Source organism: Planococcus citri, chromosome 5, assembly GCF_950023065.1.
Source record: "Planococcus citri chromosome 5, ihPlaCitr1.1, whole genome shotgun sequence".
NCBI lineage: Eukaryota > Metazoa > Arthropoda > Insecta > Hemiptera > Pseudococcidae > Planococcus > Planococcus citri.
This window is the reverse complement of record NC_088681.1, coordinates 43,635,280-43,663,133: the sequence shown is the minus strand read 5'-3', so window position 1 is coordinate 43,663,133 and position 27,854 is coordinate 43,635,280. Positions and strand designations below refer to the sequence as shown.

General features: G+C 34.0%; 4 protein-coding genes across 5 annotated transcripts; 3 read left to right on the top strand and 1 right to left on the bottom strand.

Annotated features, from left to right (window-relative positions):
- The first annotated feature begins 1,140 nt into the window (after positions 1-1,140).
- elm (calcineurin like EF-hand protein 1 elm) lies at positions 1,141-2,718 on the top strand. Its single transcript, XM_065367719.1, has 4 exons — positions 1,141-1,503; positions 1,579-1,845; positions 1,933-2,026; positions 2,118-2,718. The coding sequence occupies exons 1-4, from the start codon at positions 1,437-1,439 to the stop codon at positions 2,260-2,262; spliced, it is 573 nt and encodes a 190-aa protein (XP_065223791.1). The 5' UTR covers positions 1,141-1,436; the 3' UTR covers positions 2,263-2,718.
- On the bottom strand, positions 2,644-27,258 carry Sec23 (transport protein Sec23). Of its 2 annotated transcripts, XM_065367714.1 has the most exons (18): positions 27,104-27,258; positions 26,877-27,028; positions 26,674-26,804; positions 26,516-26,602; positions 26,292-26,447; positions 26,042-26,220; positions 25,831-25,975; positions 25,494-25,768; positions 25,283-25,425; positions 24,833-24,984; positions 24,654-24,760; positions 5,275-5,428; positions 5,045-5,196; positions 4,772-4,946; positions 4,525-4,680; positions 4,386-4,451; positions 4,208-4,231; positions 2,644-2,805 (listed from the first exon to the last, which is right to left on the bottom strand). In XM_065367714.1, the coding sequence occupies exons 2-18, from the start codon at positions 27,022-27,024 to the stop codon at positions 2,719-2,721; spliced, it is 2,337 nt and encodes a 778-aa protein (XP_065223786.1). In that variant the 5' UTR covers positions 27,025-27,028; positions 27,104-27,258; the 3' UTR covers positions 2,644-2,718. The 2 variants fall into 2 exon arrangements, with proteins under 2 accessions (XP_065223786.1, XP_065223787.1); XM_065367715.1 differs by lacking the exon at positions 4,208-4,231.
- Positions 8,236-10,675, top strand: LOC135847080 (ectonucleotide pyrophosphatase/phosphodiesterase family member 5-like). Its single transcript, XM_065366479.1, has 4 exons — positions 8,236-8,762; positions 9,434-9,899; positions 9,992-10,171; positions 10,271-10,675. The coding sequence occupies exons 1-4, from the start codon at positions 8,397-8,399 to the stop codon at positions 10,516-10,518; spliced, it is 1,260 nt and encodes a 419-aa protein (XP_065222551.1). The 5' UTR covers positions 8,236-8,396; the 3' UTR covers positions 10,519-10,675.
- Positions 17,967-24,626, top strand: LOC135847971 (bis(5'-adenosyl)-triphosphatase enpp4-like). The gene is made up of 4 exons (XM_065367717.1): positions 17,967-18,651; positions 23,595-24,063; positions 24,125-24,304; positions 24,383-24,626. Exons 1-4 carry the CDS (start codon positions 18,286-18,288, stop codon positions 24,592-24,594), a joined length of 1,227 nt encoding a protein of 408 aa, XP_065223789.1. The 5' UTR covers positions 17,967-18,285; the 3' UTR covers positions 24,595-24,626.
- Positions 27,259-27,854: the final 596 nt, after the last annotated feature.

Here is a 27,854-nt window from a genome sequence, read left to right as displayed (position 1 = left end):
TGTTAATCATTGTAAAGTTGCTCTGTAGGCTCTATTGATGTAAATGACCATGTAAATGCCGCTTGCGGTACCTTACAATAAATTTGATTTGATTTGATTTGATAATCTGAGAAAGTTCATTCAATGTTCAAGTCAGCAAGTTACCAAGTTGTAGTTGCTTTGTGAGTTGGTGAATAAAAATTATTTGAAAACCCGAATGGCGGAATAAAAAAGTGAAGTTCAGATTCAGAACTTCGAAAAATGAAGATTGATAAAAATTAAAAATTCTTATCATACGTTCAATTCCTGAGTTTTTCATCTTAAGTATCTTCAGTTTCAGTTTTTTCACAGTTTTAAATTTCTACCTAATTCTTTAAATCGTTTTTTTTTTTTTTTTTTTTTTTTTTTTTTTTTAAATATCAATTTTAAGTAGCATTTCGAATTTTGTTCATAGTATGTGTCTGAACATCCGGAATTTCAGATGTTGATCAATCAATTTTGAATTTATGAATTTTTTTCAATATCTAAACTTTGATTTTTTAATTCGTTTTCTTTTTTTGAAGATTGAAAAAAATTTGAAAAAAATTTTAAAGAATCGCAATTCGCAAATTTAAAATACGAGTATGTCAACAGAAAAAGAAAAGAAAAAAGAACTGAAGAAAATGAAACGAAATAAGTACGAATTTAAAAATTCGTAGTTTGAATTTGGAACTTTGAACTTCGAAAATTGAAAATGAAAAAATCATAAATAGATTCAAAATCGACTATCAACAAAATATGTGAGAAGTTGAAAAAGAAAATTTGAACTTTGGAACACGAAACTTGAAAGACCAGAGTTTAGAAGTGAGAAAGAACTTTTAAGATTGAAAAAAATCATAAATTCAAACTTCAAAGACTAGGTACCTACCAATAAATTAACTTGAGGAATACTCAAATAATACTGCATGGGGCGGCGAACAAAACGAATAGAAAAGTTCAAAGTTCAGATTCAGATTCAGAACATGTATGATGATTAAGATTAATGTTAATGTTAATGAACTTCTGATTGAAGATTGAAGAATGAAGAAATTGAAGATTGAAAATAAATCATGAATTTTACCCCATCCACCCACGAGCTGACAAAATAAGACCTGGTTGAGTAAATTCCTCCTTATCATTCTGGATTTCGTCATTGATAATGCAATAATTCAACTTTTTCTAAAAATTAATTAATTTTCGCTGTTTACTTCACTCATTAATCTTTCCATTTCCTAAAGAATCTAATGATTTATGCTAAACACTCTTCTTCCATCTTGTGTTTTCGTTAACGTTCCATTTTCTCGGTTAATTTCGCAAGCTTCGTCGCTGTTTTGACATTCATGAAACTTTTACCCTTTGAACCGATTACATTAGTAATTATCGTGGACCAAAATACAAATTAATTACTACGTCGTGTGCTTAGTTCGTCGTGTTTCAAGATGGGTAACAGATCATCACTTCTACTTCGAGATGAAGAAATCGCTCAGATTCAAGATGAAACTGGATGTAAGTGTTTCCATCGTTTTCTTTAAGTACTCAATTAGGTACAACTGTTGGTCTAACTTTTTGGTTTATTTACAGTTACACCAAATCAAATAGAACGTTTATACAGTAGATTCACAAGTTTAGATAGAGGTGACTGCGGTACATTGAGTAGAGAAGATTTCCTTCGTATACCAGAACTCGCCATTAATCCTCTGGGAGATCGAATCGTTAACGCTTTTTTTGAAGATTCTACAACCAGCGATCGTGTAAACTTTAGGCAATTTATGCAAGTATTAGCCCGATTCAGACCTATAAAGAAGAGTAAAGACAATAGATTGAATTCGAGAGAACAGAAATTACAATGTGGGTACCTTCGTTCTTATTATTTCATCTCTTATCTAACGTATTATTAGTATTCGGTTGACTAATTTGAAATTTCCATGTTTTTAGTTGCATTCAAAATGTACGATTTAGACGGCGATGGTAAAATCTCCAGAGATGAACTTCTTGCCATATTGCATATGATGGTTGGTGCGAATATAAGGTGAAAATAATTAGTATTTTCTTTCTAATGATTATGCATTTGGTTCCTATTCGCGAGTCGTGACTTACTAACCTTCTGGTATTGTTTTCAGCGAAGAACAATTAACATCGATTGCCGAACGAACGATACTCGAAGCCGATCAAAACGGTGACCAAATGATCTCGCTGGATGAATTCTGTAAAGCTTTAGAAAGGACTGATGTTGAGCAAAAGATGTCGATACGATTTTTAAATTAAATCCGTTGCCAAAGAGTTACCCTTACCATTACGTTCAAAACGAAACATTCCCTTCAGCAGCTCGATGTGCATTAGTTCCAATAATTTTTAAAAACCTATTCAAGTTTGTTGAAATATGTAGTTAAAACAGAAATGGGTATCTGAATTTATTTTCCAATTTACTAACGACGGAATCTCAACATATCACAGCTACTGTACATATAGGTATTATAAAATATCTCCATTTTTAATCGTTATAAAGACAGGTTTTTGGCTATTTTTTATCAATGTACATCTTAAAAACCTACCTATGCATTGCTTTTAATTAAAGGCAAATGTATCATTTTTATTTATAGGTAATTTTCCTTAATATTTATTTAAATAATTTATCAAACAACGTCGTTGATAACGTGATACAATTATGTAATTTTTTTTTAATAAATAAATAAAACATACAATAACAAAATTTCAATACGATCATGTAGTTGAAGAAACTGCTAATTTTTTCAAGTGTTCCATGAATACTTGTAAACTGACATCATCTGTGAGGACAGGAGCACCTTCCTGTAATCAGAAAATTCGAAAATAATTAGTAAGGTTAGATTAAGAACTTCGGATGATATTTACAACACGTAGTAAAACACCAGAAATATTTCAAATAGGTTTGGAAATGGAATCAGGCTGAAGCAACCATCACCAGAGAATCTTAAATGACAATGATCATTTTAATGCACAGGATAGATTTAAAATAAGTAGATGGTTACAAATTACAATGCTTCATTGCTCCCTTTTTCCATGAAAGGAAATATAAAATGGGTGGAGGGGAGAGGACTGAAGAAAGCGAGTAAAAATAAAGCACTCGAGGAAAGGAAAATTCATATTTCTTACAGACGAATCATCGAAATTTTTTTATTACAGAATCTTAAAATCTCGTCACGATTCAACATCGACTACTTTACAATTTCCCAAAAATGTCCAGAAATTACGTTTATTTAAATTCAAAAAAAAAAAAATTTAATGTCTTGGAATGATTGGATGGAAACTTGAGATTTACTTATTTTCAATTTTAGCGAACAATTCGAGTAGGTACAAAATTTTTCAATTTCACACAAAACAATTAACTTAAACGCCAACTTCCCAATTTCAGAACCAAAAAAAAATCAAAGAAAACCCCTCTCTAACTCTACCCTTTTGACGAGAGAATTTCTCGAACTGGCACCCACCGATTTGAAAAAAACCAACGTAGGTCGAAAGAACATTACCAAAAACCCTCCAAATCGAAATTGCAGATCCCCGAGTTCAATTTTGGATTCTTGGAAAATTTTTGAAATAATTAATTAATTCAAAAAAGTTGTTTCAAGGGTGATTTTTAAATTCTTTTATGAAATAGGTAGCAATTATTGAGCAAAGTGAACCAATGTGAATAATTTAATCCCTTCAATACAACTCCCACACATCAACAACTACCAGTTTTGGGCCATTTTGGAGCCTCGATCAATTTTTAAATTTTCTCCAGAAATTTCAAGGAACTCTGGAAAAGCCAAAAACGAACTTTTGGGCCAATCACTTGAGTCGATGCTTATTGGGAACATGGAACTATAGTTCCATGATTGGGAATTCGGTAGTGTCGACAGTTTTCATGAAAAAGTTTTAAAATCGCCCTTGAAACAGCTTTTTTAAATTTTTTAAATTTTCAAAAATTTGCCAAAAATACAAAAATGAACTTTAGAATTTAAAATTTCGCTTACGAGGATTTTAGAACATGCTCTTTCGGTCTAATTCGGTTTCGTTCAAATCGGAGAGCGCCATGTTCAAAAATTCCCTTATAAGCGTATCCAGTATCCACCTTTGACCCAAACCCATCACCGGGTAAGCCCCATACCCAGTAAATCGCGATTATCAAATAATTATGTAACAGGGTGTTAAAAAAAGAAGCACGACAAAAATACATGATTACAAAACGAACCGTCGATTGGGGAGACATCGCAACCTGTATGAGAAAAAACACACACGATGTTCATTAATGGGTGAATGGATGAAAAACACACAATATCACCGTTAAACAAAAAACTCATGGTTAAAGAAAACGATGGGACTGAGCAGCGAGTGAAAAAATTCTGATAACGAGTACGATCAATACTTACACCTCCGTACGCGTACATGTTATTATGGGTCTGCGAAGGATTCACTTTCGAAAGCAAGAAACGAGCCTGGAAATTAATTCGAGTCAGATTAATTGATTTTCAAAAAAATTTGGAAGGAGAAAAGAGGTTCGTTTCTTACCTGACTTCCTCCTTGTTCGGTATCGATGTATCGAGGCATTGGGAACCGATTGGCGAGAATTTCCTGAGCATCGGTAACAGGAGCCTCTAATAACTGTCGGAAATTTTCATACTCAGGCATATCCTGGTAACGCATCGCTCTCCATTGTGCAATAGTCTGGTATAAATCATAACGAAGATGAGTAAATGAATACGAAACCAAAAAATGCATATTTGTAAATCAATCTTTCATCGGATTATTTTTATACCTCTCCGTGGAAAATTAATATCTGGAAAAATGTATCCATCAATAATATACGATCGGGCTGAATGCTACTGGTATCTAATAGAACAGGTTCTGGAGGTCCGTTGAAACTATAACTGTACAAAATTGGCTGAATCATGATTAAACTTTGAGTTAGATCTTCTCTCATGAGTACGTGTCTGAAAACAAATTTGAAAAAAAAAAAAACATGTATCATTAAACAATGCATTTATAATTATTTCAAGAAGATATCTGTGAAATTTTTCATAAACCGTACCTATAGAAAGATGTCTCATCAGGACTGTTATTGAATACTTGTAAAAATTGCGATCGTCGCAAATGATACATAAATTGAGGATACAAGCTAAAGTTCTCCGGTAATCGGAAGCTGTTCGTATCATCTTTGACGTACTCGCCGAATTTTTGACACTGAAATGAACACAATTTTGAAATAAACATTGTGTAACTTCGGAAGATTGGAAATTTGATGATCGTATTGATAATTACCAATCTGATCAACATTCTGTCCGCCCATCGCATTACATCGGGCCCATCATCGGATTCAGCTCGATTGACTACCATCCTGGACATAATCACTGCTGCTGTTTCTTGATCGAATCCGCTGCTAATGTAGTGGCTATTTTGAGTCGCATCTACCCAACTGAAACATAAAAAACAAATGAAGAAATTAGAGAAGAAGAATATACTGATTTTTTTAAATTAAAAAATCACCGCAAATTTGCTTAGGAATTCTACTAAATCTACAAAAAATGTACAAAAAGCATAAAAATCCATTCGAAATTTGAAAATTTTAGTTAAAATTTCTCAAACAGGCCTACATTGAAATTGAATGATAATTCCATAAACGACTCAGGATGAGGATTTCAAAAAATTCTTAAGAAAATAAAAAATTTACCCATTTTAAACAGTAATATGTACGAGTAAAATTGTTGAAAAATTTCAAAATCATAAGGTACCCATCTAAATTTGAAAACAATCAAAATCGCAGCGTTTGAAAACTATTTTTAAAAAAAATGAAAAACCATTCAAATTTACGAAGAAATTAATAATTCAAAATTTCACAAAAATCATTTTTTATTCAGCTAACAAAAAACTTGTAAAAATTGCATAAAAGACTATTGGAAATCGAATTGTGATTTCACACTGGAATACCCACTCAAAACTTTGAAAACTTTATTCATAAATTAAAATTTTACCAAAAAATTAGAAAAAATATAAAATTATCAAAAAGTTTAGAAGTATTTAGAAAATTCATCTTCCTGACATTGAAAACATCTCTCAAAAAAACATAAGAAAATTGCTTGGAAATTCGTTCAAAAATTGAAAAATCATGTGAAATTCGCTCAAAATCAAAAATATGTACATTATTCCAAGATTAACTCAAAATCTTGAAAAACCGATCTACGAGTAATACTTTCTATTTTTCAGTCGAACTTCAAAGGAATATTAAAAATTTGGAAGTTATTACAACATCCTTTCTAAATTGAAAAATTCTCTCAAAAAATGGTGCTCAAGTCTCTCCTCCAACTTCCAAGTTATAATTTGAATCATGGGTGTGTTTTTTTTATTTAAAACTTGATTTTAAATGTTATTGAGAGAAACTCTGCAGAATTTTTGACAAGTTTTCGAAAAAGGTGACATGAACTCAGTACGATTTTTTTTCTAATTCATAAAATTATTTAAAAAGCTTGACTAAATGTCAAGACAGTCATTTTTGAGAGTTTGTCATCACTTTCGCAACTTATAGATTTTTCAAGTTTTCAAAAGTCAAACTAAAAATTTAAAAGCTTACTTCAATGTGAATCAAAGTTACAGAAATTAGGTAATGTACCAGAAAAGTACAGGCAATTTACCAGAAAATTACCCAGAAAACACAGGTAATTTACCAGCAAATTACAGGCAATTTACCAGCAAATTACAGGCAATTTACCAGAAAATTACAGGTAATTCACCAGAAAATTACAGGTAATGTACCAGAAAAGTACAGGTAATTTACCAGAAAATTACAGGTAATTCACCAGAAAATAACAGGTAATTTACCAGAAAAGTACAGGTAATGTACCAGAAAAGTACAGGTAATTTACCAGAAAATTACCCAGAAAACACAGGTAATTTACCAGAAAATTACAGGTAATTTACCAGAAAATTACAGGTAATTTACCAGAAAATTACAGGTAATTTACCAGAAAATTACAGGTAATTTACCAGAAAATTACAGGTAATTTACCAGAAAATTACAGGTAATTTACCAGAAAATTACAGGTAATTTACCAGAAAATTACAGGTAATTTACCAGAAAATTACCTAGAAAATTACAGGTGATTTCATTCCAAAAATTTACAGGTAATTTACCAGAAAATTACCCAGAAAATAATATGTAATTACCAGAAAATTACAGGTAATTTTCACAGAAAAATTATTTTCTCAACATTACCAGCAATAATTGGCCAAAAATTGTTAGTGACTCACAAAAAATTACCAGAAACTTTGAATTTACAAAAAAAAATGTACCTATACAGTACGTAATTTACAAAAAAAATATTTGCATGGATTTCTGGGTTGATAATATTTTGAATTTCGAACCTGAGATTGACGAGTAATTGAATCTCGTAAAGTTACATCTCAGTACATAATTTGAATTCTTTGAAATATTGAAAAAAAAATCGATTTGAGTGAAAATTAAGTTCAAATGATGAACAAAAGCTCAAAATTTTCAACTTGAAAAAAAAAGTCAAAACAAGCGAAAAGATATGCCCTTTACTTATGCACATATTAAAATTTGGAACTTTTGGCACCAAAATTTTCAGAATCAAAAAAAAATATTTAAAAACTTGGAAAGTCTCGAAAATTCAAAGCGTAATAATTGCATTAAAGTGAGATACCAACTTTCAATTTTTTTTTCAAAATTTGATAAATTCTCAATACTTTTACTCGCTATAGAAATTTCCTTTTCGTTCAAAAAAAAAAATCCTCATTTTAAAAACAAGAAAATTTTGTTAATTTTCATAGATCGCAATTTTTTACGAGCATTTCTGACCCTCAAAAATAAAATCCATTTTTTTATCACAAAATGTGCATTTAAAAACCACATCTTTCCGTTCGTGTTGTTATCTTGCTGCACCAATCTCCTCGCCTACCCTCACCCAAAGCATTTGATATGATAGCCGCTGAACAACGTATTTTGGCAACAAAACAAATACATAAATGTACATTCACCACTTCGTACAGCAACAGAATAAATAAAATTGAAAACGCCATAACAAAACAAACGCGACACCAAAGTTCAACTCGTTATCTTCTTTAAAAATGGATACCTACAATACATTTAGTCAGATCATCCAACCCACCCTCTGCAGCCTCTCTCATCGTATCGTTTCCCTTAACAGAAGTTTAAAGGTCATTATTTCATTACCAACACAGAAGAACTATCCCAATGTGAACCACATACTTCACTATGTATTAAAAGCACGTCGTATGATAAATAATCCTCTGTATAGAAAATCTCATCTCACGTGGTACATATATTTAATTAGTAATTACCCACTCGAAACGACTACCGAGTAAAATATTCAATTTGCTCAAGTAACGTATGTTGATCGGTCGATAAAATGTGGCGTTCAAATTGCATTTTCGTTTTAATATCGTCGATACTTTGGTGCGATTTAATCGACCGATCGTTTGCCTTATCCAAACACCCGGTAATTATCGTGACAGCTTTTGACGGTTTCCGGTACGATTACTTTGCCAGAGGATTGACTCCGACGTTGGAAGAAATCGCCAATAATGGAACGAAGGCCAAGTTCATGATGAATCAGTTTCCAACCATCACGTTTCCAAATTTTCACTCCATTTCTACCGGAATGCATACGGAGACTCACGGAGTCATAGGTAATAAAGCTTTTAATGAGAAACAGGAATGCATCGAGTACAGCTACGAATTATTCCACTATAACGAGGAGATCGTTCCTTTATGGGTAAGATTGATAATATTATGGATCAATATTTACCTAATTATATCATAATCTAGGACTGTGTATACCGGGTGTCCCATAAAATGGTGTCGAATAATTCGCCCGATTGCACAGTAACCTAAATTACACAAGTGTCAGTTGATTTGCTAGCTATGTAATTTGAAGGGGCAGAGTTATGGGGCGTTTAATGTTAATATAGTTGCATAACTCATTCTTCTTCGTAGTTAAAGGAGCTGGCATCAAGTATTTAATGAGTTATGCAACCAAATCAACACTGAATATGTCATAACTTTGCCCCTTCAAGTTCTATGGCTGGCAAACCAATCAACACTTGTGTACTTTGGACTGCTGTATTCGCCTGTATTACTAGAAGAATTATTCTATACTGCTTACGGAACACCCTGTATATTTAGGATGGATCACAATAAAAAAGTCGTCGGATTTTGACCAAGTTCTGTGGAGACCTTCATTTTGAGTTGAAGGGCATCATTTTTTTTCAAAAACACCCCCTCTTTGAGAACTCATATCCCTCCTCGAGGAACACCTCAGGAGCTGGAATTTTTTCTGAGTGATTTTCAACTTAGAAATGAAGGTTTTCGCAGAATTTGGTCAAAATTCTCTAACACCCCCCCCCCTCACCAACTCTGTTGTACATATTCGTGAATTTTACGCAGAATTTGAACGAAATGAGCGGCGACCAACGCTACAGTGGAACAATGATGTGGCCAGGATCGAACTTTGCTTACCAAAACAAACACTCAACTTTTTACCAAGCTTTCAACATCACCACCCCTTGGTTCAAAAGAGTAGACACCGTGATAAGTTGGATAACCCATCCAAAAACTCCAGCTAACTTAGTCTACTTGTACTTCGAACAACCGGACGAGGCAGGACATCAGTTCGGTCCGGATTCCGATCAAATGAACTTACAGCTCGTACGAATCAATCACATAGTCGATTACTTCAAAGCCAAGCTGATGGATGAAGGACTATGGGACAAGGTGAACTTGTTGTTTTTGGCGGATCACGGTATGGCGAAAGTTCAATCGCAGGGAGTCATCGATTTAGATCAAATACTGAATCCGGGCTCGTATAAGTTCTGTGGAAGTTCGCCAGGATTGCACGTTGTGCCAAAATCAGGTACGAAAGAATCTATTAAGCTTATCACTTTATCAGTTTGCAATTGAGATACTTTAGACGGTAATTTTTACATTCGGGTGTGCTTTCACAAGGTTTGGAAGATCAAGCCTACGGCAACTTGACCGCAGCTGCCAATAAAGCGAAAACTTTCCAAGTTTTTAAACCCAATGAAATCCCCGATAGATGGTTTTTCAAAAGAAATACCCGAAATATAGGGTTCTTTGTTCAAAGTATCGATGGTTACGTGTTCCAAGATGCTAAAACTTTGAAAGGTGGGTACCAGAATTATTATTATTATTTCATGTTAGGATGATTCGTAGCTTTGCTCTTAAAGTTGGATCTACATAAAATGAAATTTTGTTCGATTACAGGGGATCATGGATACGATAACTTGGACCCTAGAATGCACCCTATGTTTTTCGCCTACGGTCCTCTGATCAAGAAAAATCACCAAGTCAAACCGTTCAATAATATCGACCTGTATCCGTTCATCGCTTACGTACTGGAATTACAAACCCTGCCAGCTCATATTAAACCCAATGGCACCTTAAGCACAAATCTTATTTCAATGCTAAAGGATTATAATGATATGAGCAAATACGAGTACACCGTAGTGTGATTAAATATTGTATAGGTAATTATTACTTGAAAATGACTCGTATCTAAATCTCATTTATTTATTCAAACGTGAATTCTGTTTCACACGGAAGTATAATTCGTTCTCATTTGTTTTATGACGTTAATGCATAAATGTACATTACATAATGAAAAATCGATCTTCGATTTTCTTTTAATCGCTCACGTAAAATCTCAAATCAAATACAAGGTAAGAATCTTTTAAACTAAATACTACTCACATTAGATATTGGAAAATTTCAAACAGAATAAAAAATAGAAGGTGATCAAGATCATTTTCGAACAAAAAATGTAAAATTTTCCAAAACCTTGGCGTTTAGTAACCACGTGTATCAAATCCAACAGGTAAAATCAATTTTGGTTTGGTCCATTTTTTTTCTCATTATACAGAATCAACAATAATTCAATTTAAAATGCAGAATTATACCGCAAAGACCAAAAATGTTCGCAAAATTTAATGAACGCAATTTTTATAGATTTTTTTTAGCATTAATCACATCTACAGAAAAATTTGTTCAAAAGTGTGTTTGTTCGTAATTTCAAATTTTTTTTTAAAAACTAAGAAATTAAAATACCACAAAAAATATATTTTGCATCCCTTCATCGGTCTCCAAAATGGGGGGTGAGGATGGGAGGAAATGAACCATAACATTTTTTTCCTAAAACAGTCTACATTGAAACCTATGTTGACACTGAAAAAAATTTAAAAAGAACTCATATTCTAACTACATTTTTTATTTCCTCAAATTTCGCGAAAAAGTTACCTATAGAAATCGATCCATTCAAGCCCGCTTGCCATTCAAAAAAATAATGTAATTGGAACTGTTTTCGTAGAATAAGCAACCCATGTTGGATTTTGAGATTTTTTTAAAAAATGTGATTCTACATTTTTTGATTTTTCTCTCAAACTGAAAAAAGGGATACCAGTCACCCTCAAAGTTGAAAAAAAAAATCAAAAAAATATAATGAATGAATTGAGGAGCTGAGAATCAAAACTCACATTTGCCACCATAAACGATTTTGAGAAAAACGCGAAAAACTGAGTTAGTAGTGTTGCCAGTTGAAAAAACTTATAATACCAAAATGAATCATTAGATAGCGCTACTAGAACACGATTCCCTGTGTTGATTGATTTTCACCTAGCTCCCTTCTGCTTTAATATCCAGACAAAGAATGGCAAATGTGAGTTTTGACTCCAAGATTTGCGATCAAATTTTTTTTCAGTGTTTTAATTACGACGATAGGGAAAAGTTTGATAACAAGCTGAATTTTGGTACACGGGGGTTCTTTGATACGCTGAACACGAATTTGGGGTGTCCAGGTGAATCCGGTGTACGCTTCCCCCTTTGTTGTGGACCTTAAGCCCCCAAATTTGTTTTTTTGCGTTTAAGTCCGAAAATATGCAATTTTATGCAAGATACATATATGTTTTTTGGGTCGCAGAATACGAATTTGACAATATTTTTTTTGTAGGTGTGGGGGATGAGGGGGTTAGGGGGTCGAGAAATTCAAAATTTGACTATAATGATGTGTGATATGTCGAAATGTATGTTTTTGAGGGTGTAGATCACGAATTTGACAATATTTTTTTTCGTAGGGGTCAATGGTGCGGGCTGAGGGGTGAAAATGGTTAAAAATTCAAAATTTGACTATAATGATGTGTGACATGTCGAAATGTATGTTTTCGTGGTTGTAGATCACGAATTTGACAATATTTTTTTCGTAAGGGTTGATGGTGGGGGATGAAGGGGGTGAAAAATTCAAAATTTGACCATAATGATGTGTGATATGTCGAAATGTATGTTTTTGAGGGTGTAGATCACGAATTTGACAATATTTTTTTCGTAGGGGTGAATTGTGGGGGATGAAGGGGGTGAAAACGGTGAACAATTCAAAATTTGACTATAATGATGTGTAATATGTCGAAATGTACCAAGTATGAATAAGTCAACTGAAAGTGAGTAATTTTCATCAATTTACTCGATTTTAGTTTGTTATAAAGTCATTATAGAGGTTTAATTTACGTTAAAACTCCGTGTTTTGCCTATTCTGCTACATAAATAGGAATAGAACAAATTTTTGCACGTAGATGCACGGGAAATCCCAGGGGCTAGTACTTCAGATAGTGTATTTCAAGATGTCATTTGCCATTTTTGCCCGCGAATGCCCCGGCGACGACAACAGTCAATTATAGTGAAAAATCATGGTGAATTTTGTTTAAATGATACAAATTTTTTCTTCCAGGGACTTTGACGGCTCTCCAATAGAAAATTCTCCATCCCCCACCCTTCAACTTTTCTACACCTTCAAAAACATACATTTTGACATATCACACATCATTATGGTCACATTTTGAATTGTTCACCGTTTTCACCCCCTTCATCCCCCACAATTCACCCCTACGAAAAAAATATTGTCAAATTCGTGATCTACACCCTCAAAAACATACATTTCGACATATCACACATCATTATGGTCAAATTTTGAATTTTTCACCCCCTTCATCCCCCACCATCAACCCTTACGAAAAAAATATTGTCAAATTCGTGATCTACAACCACGAAAACATACATTTCGACATGTCACACATCATTATAGTCAAATTTTGAATTTTTAACCATTTTCACCCCTCAGCCCCCACCATTGACCCCTACGAAAAAAAATATTGTCAAATTCGTGATCTACACCCTCAAAAACATACATTTCGACATATCACACATCATTATAGTCAAATTTTGAATTTCTCGACCCCCTAACCCCCTCATCCCCCACACCTACAAAAAAAATATTGTCAAATTCGTATTCTGCGACCCAAAAAACATAAATCTTGCATAAAATTGCATATTTTCGGACTTAAACGCAAAAAAACAAATTTGGGGGCTTAAGGTCCACAACAAAGGGGGAAGCGTACACCGGATTCACCTGGACACCCCAAATTCGTGTTCAGCGTATCAAAAAAACCCCGTGTACCAAAATTCAGCTTGTTATCAAACTTTTCCCTATGGAATTTTGCAAACAAAACTAAGTTTTCATCAAAACTCTTTGATTCTAACCCTTGGTTTTGAAGGTGAATTTCACACCAAAATGACTTTGATCCAAAAAAACCGAATATGTCACATTATAGAGTGTAAAACGGTATATCCAAATCTGCCATAAAACGGTATTTTTTTTTTTGGCAAATGTGAGTTTTGATTCTCAGCTCCTCAATTGTGATTATAAATTTTTTCAATTTCCTTGACGAAATTGCTCATAAATCCTCTTTTTTAGAAAAATGCCCCATTGTTCGTCTCAGCATGTACAATCTCTCAAAAATATAAAGTATAAAATAAATAAAACTAAAGTTGGTGAACATTTTTCAAAAATTTGTAATTTCTGCGTCAGAATTCCATTATCAGGAAAAGCTTCGTCATGAAAAGAGCTTATTTTAAGCGATCAAGTAAGTACAACACAAACATGGAAAATTGATGAAAAATTTGTGATTTTTTTTTCATTTTGTATTAGGGGGCTCCGTGCAAAGCACCAAAATTAGATCGAGGATGAGTGAAGCTTTTTTCTTGAAAAGGGGGTCATTTAGAGGCATTATGATCCTGAAATTTAACATTTTTGAAAAATTTTCATCGATTTTTCTATTTATGAAATATTTTTTAAATTTCATAAGGTTGGCACTGGAAGTGATTCTTTCTCGAAAAGGGGATTAATTATAGAAAAATTCTAGAGCATAACTTGAAAATGTAAGTATTAAAATTTTCTTATTGTATGTTTTTGATTTTTTTTTCAAGAGAAGAGGGGTGTTGGACTTTTGGAAGCTATTAGCACCACTCAACGTTCAGTTGGATCGGAGATCTACAATTTTCATAGATTTTTTTTCTTCTTAGAAACCAACAACTTGTGAAGAAGGGGGTGGAGAGCAGAGCAAAAAAATTTTTTTGAAACATTTATTCTTGTTTAGACAAAATTTTGTTTTTCAATGAAAATTCACAACGAGCTTTACAGACTAGAGGCCTCACGGTACAACCAAAAAAAAGGAATTTTTAGCAATCTCTGCTGAAAAAAAAGGCGTCACATTGGGATAAAGGAGGAGTCCCGATAAGGTCACTTTTTGGCCCCAGGCCAGTTATCGACTCGACCACTCTTAAAATCTTGTAATCAATGTCCCAAATACGAATCCGTGGTTAGTTAATCCAAAATGACCATTTTTTGGGCTCCAGGGGTTCCCAAAGTTGTAAATAAAAAAATAATTTTTGGAACCACTGAGTATTATTTTCAAAAACTTTTTCAACGTAAGGTATCTGTTCGAACCCGATAAACGTTATGCGAGGTGATTTCCCCATTTTCGACCCTCGGGGGCAGAAATGGGGGAGGGGTTTCAATTTTTGGAAAATTTTGGAACCACCATTTTGAACTTACCCTTTGAACCTCCCTAAAAAGCTTTTTACAGTTATTATTAGTATCTGAAAGACCGAATTTTGAGCTAAATAAAATTTTGCGCTAGTACTCAAAAATCCAATTTTCCAATTTTTCGTAATTTCGATATTTTGGGAATCCCTGGAAAGCTAGAAACCTGCGATTTGCGCCAAACGTAATGTTTTGAGGTATATATTCGATTATCTAGATGAAAAAGTTCAGTTAAGCTCCCCCTAAATTCGTAATTTTGAATCTTTCTCTTAGAGCCCCCACTTTAGGAACCCCTAAACAAGGCGTTTATGCATTACTTTTTTTTAATAAATTGAAGAATTTACATTTGAAACACACTAGCAAGTGCTCGATAATTTTTCATTTGTTTTTACCTGTAACTTTCAAAATTGAGCTTTTTAGGGTCAAATTCTGAGATTTTATTTCGTTGAAATCTTGAAAACGTGATTTTAACGTTTTTTTCAAAGAGTACATCTCAGAATTTGACCCAAAAAAGCTCAATTTTGATTGGCAATTTGCTAAAAAGCAGAAATTTTTTACAGTAAATTTTCAAAATGCAAAATTTTTACAAGTTTTGCAAAAAGCAGAACTGTTTGGAAATTTTTGGCAAAAAATCATTTGAGTAATTTTTTGGGAGAAAAAGCGAAACTTAGTAGCGATATTGCTAAAACGCGAGAATCTTTGTTAAAAAGAAAGACTTCGACAATTTTAGAAGAAAACACGACTTTATGGCAATTATTGACAAAAAAATATATATATATTTTTTCGCGCAATTTTTGCAAAAAAATTGGATCATTTTACAACTTTTCGGTAAACAGCGGGACGTTTTGGTAATTTAAGGCAAAAAAGCTCAACGTTGAGTTGTTCGATTTTTTATTTGGGGTTGGGGGGCGGGGGGTTTGTGATTTTTTTTAGCGATTTTGCTAAAAAAAACGAGATATTCTGTCAATTTTTTGAAACACAATCATTTTAGCTACATAAAAGCAAGACCTTTTGACAATCATTGGCAAAGTAATGATACTTTATCGCAATTTTCGTCAGTTTTTGAAAAATTTTGACAATTCCTACCAAAAGCCAGATTTTTGGGATTTTTCTAGGGAGAGGGGGGGTGCGATTTTTGGGATTTTTCGGGAGAAACCACAATTTTTAGAAATGTTTACCAAGAAACGAGTTTTTTTTTTGGCAAGATTGGAAAAGGTGAGATATGTTACTATTCTAGTATTTTTGGTAAAAGTCGAGGCTTTTTCATTGTTTTCTTCACAAAGTAGGGCAGAGATTTGGAAAAATTGGGTTTTAGAAAATTTTTCAAAAAAGTAACTTTAGTAACCAAAATTTTAAAAAAAAGTAATTAAAGAAGCCCTGTATCGATTGTTACAAACTTACAGGCACTTAGTCCAATCAATGAGTCATCTTCTTGATCCGACTAATCTGAATCTCTCCTCTCTTCTGAACATGCTCAAAATGAAAAAAAAATTGAAAATTACGAGTAGCAAGTCGTTTTTTAGGTTTTTAAAGGTGCTACAGTATCCGAATTTGAACGTTTGAATATGACCCCTCAATGCCCCTTCATGTACCCAATACAGAGAAAAATATTGAGAAATTCGGAAAATGTGATAGAATAACGTTGATTCTTGCTAATTCTAGAACACTGAGTTTGAATATCTACCAATTTTTTTGATTCGAGTCCTCGGTACCTTTACTACCTTCTTCCACAACAGCACTTTTTTCAAATTTGGAGACTGGAAGAATATTTAGGGCAGGGCTTACGTATACTTACTTAATCAATTTTTATACGTTTTCAAAATAAATCTACTTGTAAATGTTTTTTAATCAATAATTTTTTAGCGAGTTAAATCTTTTATGGCGGGGGGGGGGGGTGGAGAACAAGCATTTGTTCTTGCCCTTTTCAATTTTTAAATAGGTACACTGTACGAAAGAGGAGGATCAAACGCGTAAAATGTTGCTACTGCTGTCTTATGAATGAGTTTTTTCCAATAACGTGAAACTCGACATTACACGTATTGTCAATTTTATTACAAAATTGCCCTCTACCATTCAAACATCAAAAAAAATGAAACAATAGGTATAAAAGAAAGAGTACACATGCACATATTTTCGAGTACTTTGTCGGCTCTGCAGTTATTGTGAACTCGACACCAAACATTCATATCAAAATGACACCCGAACCGTGACGTAGACCGCGAAAAATGACACTCGCTGCCTCGTGCCCAATTCTTATCCCATTCTGTGTTTCTCATTTGGGTGAAATAATAGCCCCATTAATCACATAAAATGTACTTATTATGTATCTCTATTTCCACTATACGAATATTCCATCAATGAAAACACCGCTCGCCCTAGGCCTACAACTTTACATACATACATTTATCTCAACAAGTTATTAATTTATTTGTTTTTCAGAAGCTATCTCCACGAGTACCTTTACTCTCTGTCAACAACCTGTTTCGTTACCCTTCCTATCATTTCGATTTCTTCCCAAACCTTAGCCTTATATCGAACGTAATAATACACGAATATGAAACAACTCGATGAAATTTACAACTGCAATCACGCGAATTACTCGTGTATTTCTTCATCATCGACCCGAACAAATCAAACAGTCGATTCGCCGCGAGGCAGCGGCAGCTAGTGAGGGCAAAGATCAGGGCAGGGCAAAGAGTTATCTAGCGGAAACTCGAACACTGACCAGTGACCGTTCATTATTTTTAAATTAAATTTTAGGTGGAAAAAAAATTTCGACCACGACGTGAGAAAAAAATTAGTTTATCGTCTCGTAATGAGACGAATGACGAATTCACGCTTCGCCAATTAATCAAATCATACAGCACGTACGTCTACATCTACGACTGTGTATGTACAACAAGTAGGTACTCTGTAGTTTGTACACATGTACTTATATAGATGTAGGTAAGCTAGGTCTAGGTACATATAATATTTCTAAACATAACTCTATTATCTAGGCTGATAATACAATTACATCTACGAATAAATGGCGCTGTATCGGTGTGGTGAAACAACCAACAGTTTGTTATCAATTTCGAGTCCCATACAGATTATTCTGCTCGTAATACCTAAACTAAACAGCACACGGTTAAGCAGGCAGCAGAGCTACAAAAACGCGAGTGTGAAATATTTCAAGCGGAAAATTCCCCCAAACCACGCGGTCCGATCCCCGTCGTCGTTGTCGAAATAATAAATGTCTATGTCTATGTCTAAACACCTACGTACACGTTTAAAAATCATGAATATCTAGACACAATATAGAGACGCGAACAAATTAATTTTATCGGCTCCGCGTTCAGTCGAAAGGCAAAAAATGTCCCATCGATCGGTAATCGTGGCTATTTTCGTGGCTCTTTCGACCATCGCCTTCGTGTCGCAGGGAGAGGCTGTTTCGACGCATCCTATTATCGTGATCTTCGGATTCGATGGATTTCGATACGATTACCTGAAACGTGGACTGAATCCGGTCCTTAAGGATATCACCGAACGGGGAGTAAGTACGGATTTCCTCATGAATGTCTTCCCTACTAAAACGTTTACCAATTTTTTCTCCATTGCGACTGGAATGTACGCGGAAGCCCACGGTGTGCTGGCCAATAAGGTGTTTAGTGAGAATGGTACGTGTTTGAAGTATAGCTACGAGATGTTCCATTATAACGAAGATATTGTGCCAATATGGGTAAGTACCTAATGGAAGGGGTTTCAATTTTTTCGTATATTTTTGGAGCAGGGTTACGGTTCAAGGAGGAAGGAGGTGAAGTAGAATCTGTCAAATTTGAAAATAATCAACCCGAGTTCGAAAATTAGGAATAAAATCTACATGGAAAATTGAACAATCAGGAAATCAGTCGGTCAAATTTTTCAAAAAAATTCACATGGGTCCATTTCGAATAATTTACATTTTACGAATAATTTTAACAAAATTGAAAATTGAAAATTCATCGACAAAAATTAACGTAATCCAACAGTGAGATCTAATGAGACAATTTTAGAATCGAGAATCAAACCAAAAATAATCAGAAAATAAATTAAAATTTGATTTTCATCACTTCTTTAAAATCAGTAGAATTGTTGCGGCAGATCGATCGAGAAGAAGCTGAAATAAAGGGCCAATCAACAGTTTCCTCAAATTTTTAACATCGACTTCAAAAATTACGAAGTAAATAGACCTGAATTGAAAATCATTCTACTTTTTTCGAGATATGTCTCGATCGATTTTCAAATTATGAAAAAACTAATTACCAAATTCAACGCTAAAATTTCAGTCTGAAGACCTCTAAAAAAAGGGGGGAAATCTGTTCCATATGGGTCCAATTTTAGCTGAAAATTAGCTCATTGGTAAAGCATATCATCAACACCTCAGAGTCAATTTTTCAGCAGCTGAAGTTGATTTTTCGATTTTTTATGAATTTTTATTTAAAAATGGCCGATGCGGAAATGACTTCTCGACAATCTGGTTTCTGTCGTTTTTAGATTGAATCTTGCATTTCTGAAACTTGAAAAATATTTTTAGGAGTGCACCTATTTTTTGATCTCCAATCCCTCCCTGTCGATGAGTAAGCAAAATTATTCAAATATTTGAAAAATTATAATTCCAGTACATTCTGAATCGACCAAAATCCAAATTCTTGAGAACGTGCCAAAATTCGTTTGAAAAAAAAAAAAACATGGTAATTGAGGTAAAAATCTGATATCGATTTCTGTGCCTACAGCATGCCAGATCAAAATCTAGAGGAAATGAACTTCTTGCTCAAAAATTCTGACTTTTAGGAACAAAAAAGCAACGTAAAACGATCTGTCACAAAATTTAGCATTTTTTGGTCATTTTTGAAACATTGCCCCTCAAAGAATCTTTACAAGCCAGTCACAAGTTTCAAGTTTTGAGAAAAAAAAATACCTAATACCATTCGACCGCTTCTTTTAGTCAAAAGTTCAAAAAATTTCAAACTGATATTCGTGTTTCTATTTGTCATAAATAATATTCTTGACGTCATCCTGATTTGAAATAAATAAAAAACGAACATGTTCGGAATTTTTAAAACTATTAACGAAAACAAGTGGCCCGATGGCCAACACTTTCAACGGTATTATTTCTCAAAACTTGGAACCGAAAACTAGCTTGTAAAGAGACTTTTCCAGAGTTGAAAGAGAGAAAAATATTTTGAATCATCGAAAGCAGCTCAGTATACGTTTTTGAAGGAGCTACGTGATTCCAATTTTCACCTCAAACATGACACCAAGTTTCTCAAAAGGGCTAGATTTTTTACACCAGTCCTATTGCATTTTTTAAAAAATTTTGGGCTCCAACTCTCTCTCCCAATGTGCTAAAATATCTGAACGTTTTGTGAATACATTTTGAAGAATTTTGAATCCAAAAATGAATCATGATTTCGAGTTTTTTGAAAAATATTTCAGAATATGACCTATCATAATGGTTCAAAATTTTGTGAAAAACTTGAATATTTCGACAAAAATGATTTTTGAACGATTTAAAAGAATTTTAAGCTTTTAATATACGCTGGAAGAAGTTATTTCAAATTTCATTTCAGAGTAACCATGGTTTTTAGAATCGAAATCAGCGTCTTCGAAGACATAATATGTACATATAATTCGATACTCATTCATGCCATTTTTTTCGATGGTTTGAAATTTTTGCATCTGCCTCCCCCTTCCTCTCGAAATGTACTTGAAACATTTCGGGACCACGATATAATTCTATAGCACTTCCCACCCCCAGCAGTTGGTAATTTTGAGTAATGAAGCTAGCTGATATTTATTAGCAAAGTTCAATCAGGCACTCTGCCCCCCACCCGGCTCCTTCAAATCGACTGCAGCTGGCTTTGAGCAAATTTGGAGGCAAAAGAACCAATTTCCAGATCTCTATCTCGTAATTTAATTTTTTTGTAAAAATTCTTCCATTTTTGAAAATTCGCCAAAAACCGAAAAATCAACTTTGGCAGCACAAAATTCGGTTCTGTGGAGTAAGTGGCAAGGTTTTCAAGGAGCTAAATTTCAGCTTAATCGGAGTTCATTTTCTGGAAAAATATCTCTTTTCAACAACCACTTTTTTCTTTCCTTTAAATCTTTTTCAACTTCCTAGAATAATTAAAAAGTAGAAGAAATGTCTTCAACTCTTCAAACATTCCAAGGAGCCTCCATCACTTCAAAAATTTTAACGATTTTTGTACTCATTTGTAATTTATTCCCCAACGTTTACGACATTTCAGGGAGGAGGGGGGTACCTACGTACGAACCATCACCTTCCAATAATTGGTCGGCTGATGGTAGGAAAAAAACACCACGCGGAATTGTTGAAACAACAAATTTTGAGACATAAAATTTATTTTTCCAACCATTTTTTATGGCTGATAAAATAAGCTTTTCAATAGTGTATTTGACCTTGAATAATATTGACAACTATGAGTTCAAGAATTTATTTCAAAAATTTAGCACCTGACCTAGCATTCAAAAAAAAAGAAAGGCGAAACGAGATCACAGTATGAGGATGATTACTATAAAATCGAATAAATGATCCATTTTTCATCATCATCGACTCCAAGCGATTTAGAAAAAATCTCGAAAGCAAAACAAAACCAAAAATAATTTGATTGTTTTCGAAAAATTTAAAAATTGATCAATGATAGTTTTTTCGAAACGTAGGTACATATTTCAATCGACATCGATATCCGAGGAAATTGAAAAGAAATAGGTAGTATAAAAATTATAAAATTGGCGAAGTAGGCTAAAGAAAATGAAAAAAATGTAATGAATAAAATATCAATCATTTAAATATCGATTTTTGAAAATTCAAATCGAAGAATCGAAAAAAATGAAAATTAATCGGTTAGAGATTGAATCAATACAATATAAGGAGAAAATGCTTGAATCAACAATTAATCCAAAAATCAATCGATTATCAAAAAAAAAAAATGAAAATCGAACCAATGTTAAACGTTAAACTCAAATTTGAAAAAAATATATTCAAAGATTTAAAACGAAAATGAACTTGAAAATTGATAGATCCCCCCTTCCCAGCAATCGATGATTCAATTCAATTTTTTGGAAATTAATTTCTAAAATGATTCCAATGATGAGGGGAACTCAATTACAAATGAAATTAACAAATCGAAAATAGATTCTAATTTGTTCCAAAAAAAATGCGAACTATCCAATAGAAATCAAAATCCAACGATGAATGAATCCTTGATCGAATGATTAATCGATAGAAGAACAACATCTTCGAATTAGCATTCTCCAATGGTAATGACTAATGAGAATTAAATGTTATGAACCACAATCTGTTCGAGATCAATCACTTGGAACGAAACAATTCGAGTTGAAGGTTTAAAAAAACTAAGAAAAAAAAAAAAACATTTTCCGGGATTAATTTCATCTTTCATGTACGATAGAAATAGGTATAAAAATATTCAGATTTGAAATCAAAACCAATGGTAGGAAAATTTGAACTAAAAAAATCAAATTAAAAACAGAATTGATCAAATTGAAAAATCCTAAAAAATAAAAATTCAAATTTGAAAAAATTGAACATCAATAATAAAAACCAAAAAAAAGCCAAATTGATAGAAAATTTACATCAAAGCATTAAAATCCTGGAATTTTGGAAAACCAATTTATACAATCGAGGATTTTAATTTGTAAACATTTCCACGCCCCAATTTTCAGATATTTTTATAAAATCATGATCATATGAAAATTTGAAAAAATTAAATTAAGACTCGTCTAATTGAAAAATTACAGGAAATTCCTCCAAATCATTTCATCAAAGCCCCTATAATTTTTTCCATCACGTATTTCATCATTCATTAAAAGCCTAAGCGCGACAAATTTTTTAGAATCACGCGAATAAACGAATTAGCGGAACGGAAAGGGGCGGGACAGATGGTTGACTTGATAAAAATTGCCACCACGTCGCTTAAAACATCACTAAATGAATCATTTCGATATTCTATCAACATGTAATTTTCTCCCAGAAGAACATAAACGTGTCACAGAAATTTGCGAAGTTCCATTTTTCATTTATCAGACACCGCACATTATAAATTCGGTCTGAAATAATCACTTAAATAATAGGAATACCTAATTCACGTGAAACAGGTCGAAGGTTGAAAAAAGTAATCTTTTCCGCGTTAATTTTTAACTAAGAAGGCTGATAGAAAACTACACTGAATTGTTTCATGCCAAGATGATGAGTTCAGGGAGCAAAATGTGATTTCATAAATCATTGGTTCAAAGTACATAATGTACAGATCAAGATCAAAAATTTTTTCGAATTTCAAAAACTGCAAATTGCAATTAAAAAAAATTGCAGAATTGAAATATTGAATTATACTTCAATTTGATACAAAAACATCGACCTTTAGATCAATTCCAACTAGAATTTCAAACACATGCTTCCACTTGACTGGGAAAGAAGGGAGGAGAGAATAGGTACAGATTAGACACGATTTGCAATATTCGTCGTCGACGAAATAATCCAGACACGTTTTTCCAAACGAACACCCACACTTTCGAAACCTTCCTCGCTGAACCGTAAACATCCGAATCGATCTAACCAAAAATGTGGAAATACCTTAAACAATTCTGGACGTACTATTTTTGCAGACATTAAACGAAAAAACAGGCGAAGGGCGTCACAGCGGCTGTATGATGTGGCCCGGTTGCGATTACCCGTACCAAAATATAAACTTGACGTATTTTCAAAAATACAACAACACCATAAAATGGACCGATCGAATAGATATGATGATGACCTGGCTACTTGATCCGGAAAAGCCTATGAATTTACTCAACGCTTACTTCGAGCAACCTGACGCTATCGGCCACGCTTTTGGACCATATTCGGAAAAAACCAACGAAAAATTGAAACAGGTCGATGAAATATTGCTGTATTTCTTCGAAAAATTAAACCAGCAACCGGAACTGAAAGATAGGATTAATTTGATCGTGCTCAGCGATCACGGAATGGTGGAAATAAAAACCGACAAGATTATTAACATATCTGCTTTGATGGATCCGGAGACATACACGAAATGCGGAGACTCTCCAGTGATTCAGATACTTCCCAAGCCAGGTAATGGAATCGAAATTGCTGGAGTTTATTTCTTCTATTCGATTAATTTTTGAATTTACAGGTTTCGAAGACGCGATTTATCAAAACTTGACTTTATCAGCGCAAAACAATAAAACGTTTAAAATATACAAGAAGGAAGAAATGCCGGACTTTTGGTATTGGAAAAATAACCGTAGAAATATCGGACTGTACGCGGCGTCCAATCCATGTTACTCATTCGACGATAATCCAACACAAAAAGGTACCTAGCACGATCAAATCCATCGAAACCATCGTTCCAGTGTACCCGAAATATAATTATTTATCATTTCGATTTTAGGTAATCACGGATACGTCCCTGGGTTGAAAAATATGCGAGCTTTTTTCACAGCGATCGGGCCAATATTCCGACAACCTACTCACGTGACTTGGCTGCATAATATAGATATATATCCGTTAATATCTTACGTTTTGAAACTGGAATCACCTCCAGAACACGTTAAACCGAACGGTACATTGGCCAAGATTAAGTATATTTTGAAAGATGATTAGCTAGGATGAAATAAACTCTCTCCAAAGCGTAATTCATTCCTATCTTTACGATAACTTACTTTCGAACGATGGTGGTGACACGAACGCGACGCTGCCCACTAACGTGAAGATAATTCGTAATAAATTGTATGGATCCTCGACCTCCTTGCGGCGTTGGGGCTCCGTGCTGCAAAACGAGAGAAATATTTAGTTTCCAGTGCATCAAGGAGCTTGTAATAGGTGTCATTTTTCAATTTACCTGGTTCACGACTTCGAAAAAGAATGCAGAGGTGGTGGTTGGAGTAAGTGAGCAGAATTTCCAGGTACTGGTTCCGCCGAGACCGATTTCTGTATCTGAGACGCAGGGGCCTTTGGTGTTTAACGATACGCAGTTTCCAATAGCTCCCATAACTAGGCAAAACATCATCAGTTATGATTAAAATCTGTTAAAATATCGTACAAATTCCAAGTTTTGCAGTCTAGGGCTAAATTTCGAAATTAAATCAGCCTTATCGAACTGGGGTACATAATAAAGGTATCTGAAGATGAATATGTACTTCCAACATAAATGACAATAAATTCATAATCCATCTGCGCAAGATGGTCAAAAGACAGGAACTAGGTCCGGAACCGGTATTGGAAGTAGTCACCAATAAAGAACGATTCGAATTTCAGGAACACACCATTCGTAACTAATAATTACACCCACCTTTCAATTCTCGAGATGTTTTCACTTCTACATTCGAAATAAACGCCATTTTCAAATTATTGCTTTGGTCTTTCGACAGAACTCTTTGGAATGATTGCTTGAATAACGTTGAATTAAAAGAATCTCCCATAACCATAAGTCCTCTGGAATTGAAAACGCCAATTACAACAATCATCGAAAAAAGCACACCTTTCTAAAACAGCCAACTTACCCGGTACTATTTACACAACTTTTCATTTCCAATAAGCCAGTCTGATCTAAAGCGCATGAATAAATATCGATAGTGTGTCCATTAGTGGCAGCTCTCAGAGCCAAAGCGTCGTAATGTTTGATAGCTTTCTTCATGTATTTCGCGTTATCTTTATGGATATCATGATGAGACCGGATGGGTTCTCGCAGATCATCATTTACGACTTGACCAGGCCCTTGAGAACACGGACCTCCTATAAATAGCATAATTCTACCGCCAGCGTTTGGATATGTGCACTGAAAACGAATTTCGATCAGATGATTGCGAATCGCAAAGGCTTATTTTGCTGAAAACATACTTCTAAAAGTCCGACAGCGATTGATAAAGCGACTCCGGTTGATCTTAAAGCTCGTTTGCCTTGAGGAACTGGCCAAGGATCACGTTGCAACTCTCCTAATATATCGGTAATGTTTATATCACACATTTGCACCGGTTGTAAGAACCTTGAATGAAAATAATAAGCTAAAAAAAGTTCTCGTAGAATTGAAATTTGTAAAAAAGAAATTTACTTGTTCACTGGAAGGGACTGGGGTGCAGGAGCTGCGCCAGGTCTTCCATGTTGAGCAGCTTGAGGAATACCGGCTCCTTTACCGATACCTAACATGTCTTGGACTTTTTTAGCGGTGTAATCTTTAGTACCTAGGAATACGTAGCTTTTAGATACTCCATCGATTCCCAACTCGTGTACCTACGAAAATATTTCGAAATTAGATTCATCGACGATTCGAACACGTCGTCCAGTTGAATTGCATCACTCACCATGACCATTCTGCCGAAAGTAATCAACCCAATCAGCGCATTCGGAGGTAATAAACTGAGTGACGTTTGTAACGAATCTTTCAAAGCGACTAATTCTTCGTCATCTAAACACGTATCGACGACCAGTAAGAAAATAGGAGGCAGACATTGCGATCTCTGAAATACAAATAATCGTTCAAGTGAATCATTCGATACCTCGAGTATAGAAAACAACCAATGTTTACCAAAATTGTGTACTCTATGGTGGAAAAAGCCGGTATTAATTCCGCTGGTTGATGTTGTTCTGATATAGCTGCGTATTGAGGAGGAAACTAGAACACGAAGAAGTAGAAAATCAGTTTACACTGCTATGAAACGAACAAAATAGTATAAAATAACGTACCGCATTCCTTTGATAACAAAAGTTGCACACCCATAATTTAGCTCTGTAATCGACTTGACAATAGGGATTTAAAATCGCCCGGCAAGTCGTACGACTACAAAACACAGGTTCGTATTGTATCGCAGGTAAATCTAGAAAGAATATATCTCGTTATACACCTTCAGTGATCATCAAACGCCGATAATTACATCATTTTTAAATACCTGGACGTTCTTTTAGCGGCTGATAAAGTGCACCGATAGGAACAACTAATCTGGTCGCTTCTAAGCGACTCGATGGCCAAACATTCCATGTGAACCGGATACCATCTGTGTCCTCAGCTTTCTGGATGAATTCCTCGAAAGTGGACATATTTCTGTAAAGAATAATTACAAAGTTGAGATGAAAAGTTCGATGATAGGAGCTTTTTAGAAAGAATTCTGCTGCTTACCTGATTTAGGAGAAAGTATTTTTACAGGGAATCGATGATTGGAGATTCAACTGGAGGTAGTTATTCCATCAAAAATACATTTTGGATTCAATTACAAAGATATATCGAAATATATCTAATTATCTAATTAGTTCCAACTATACAGTATCAACAACTAACACGTCACTTCATCTGCATCAGCTTTGAGCTTTTTTCATTTTTTCAATCACTGTTGTTCAAGATTGAATACAAAATGTGCAGTCACATCACTCGGACCACGTAGTACATTTTGTCGCGGAATGTTGGTGAACATGGTACTGGGATCGAACAGCCAATCAGTGTTCGATTTGTGGATAATTTACCTACTTTTGATTGTTTTGCGTAATTACCGATGATAAATGACCGTATTTACATAAATCTTATCAAAGAGATGGAAAAATCGATTAGAAGCATCATACATTGCATCTTTTGAAATTAATTAATTAATTAATGGAATAAGAATAAATAATTTAGCATTCCACTTCCACAATAATCAATCCATGGATTCAAGTTTCGACAATGTTTCAATTTGAAAGAAACATCCCTTCTCAGCAAAAAATTACCTATAATAAATTATAATTACATTATTTTAAAAGTAATTCTCGACAATTGGAACAGCATCGAAACCTACTTTCACCTCTACAGCTCTTAATCAAGCTTCTAATTAATATTACGAACGTCCTTGATATCACATACGACCACATTTGAACAACTTTATCGCGTCAACTCGACT

Excerpts from the sequence above, each read along its gene's own strand:
- elm (XM_065367719.1), top strand. The coding sequence starts at position 1,437 with ATGGGTAACAGATCATCACTTCTACTTCGAGATGAAGAAATCGCTCAG. Across the intron at positions 1,846-1,932 it reads GAGAGAACAGAAATTACAAT|TTGCATTCAAAATGTACGAT; the intron begins GTGGGTACCTTC and ends CCATGTTTTTAG. Across the intron at positions 2,027-2,117 it reads ATGGTTGGTGCGAATATAAG|CGAAGAACAATTAACATCGA; the intron begins GTGAAAATAATT and ends TATTGTTTTCAG.
- LOC135847080 (XM_065366479.1), top strand. The coding sequence starts at position 8,397 with ATGTGGCGTTCAAATTGCATTTTCGTTTTAATATCGTCGATACTTTGG. Across the intron at positions 8,763-9,433 it reads AGGAGATCGTTCCTTTATGG|AATTTGAACGAAATGAGCGG; the intron begins GTAAGATTGATA and ends AATTTTACGCAG. Across the intron at positions 10,172-10,270 it reads AGATGCTAAAACTTTGAAAG|GGGATCATGGATACGATAAC; the intron begins GTGGGTACCAGA and ends GTTCGATTACAG.
- LOC135847971 (XM_065367717.1), top strand. The coding sequence starts at position 18,286 with ATGTCCCATCGATCGGTAATCGTGGCTATTTTCGTGGCTCTTTCGACC. Across the intron at positions 18,652-23,594 it reads AAGATATTGTGCCAATATGG|ACATTAAACGAAAAAACAGG; the intron begins GTAAGTACCTAA and ends CTATTTTTGCAG. Across the intron at positions 24,305-24,382 it reads CGATAATCCAACACAAAAAG|GTAATCACGGATACGTCCCT; the intron begins GTACCTAGCACG and ends TTTCGATTTTAG.
- Sec23 (XM_065367714.1), bottom strand. The coding sequence starts at position 27,024 with ATGTCCACTTTCGAGGAATTCATCCAGAAAGCTGAGGACACAGATGGT. Across the intron at positions 26,603-26,673 it reads TTTGTTATCAAAGGAATGCG|TTTCCTCCTCAATACGCAGC; the intron begins GTACGTTATTTT and ends TTCGTGTTCTAG. Across the intron at positions 24,985-25,282 it reads AACATCTCGAGAATTGAAAG|TTATGGGAGCTATTGGAAAC; the intron begins GTGGGTGTAATT and ends TGTTTTGCCTAG.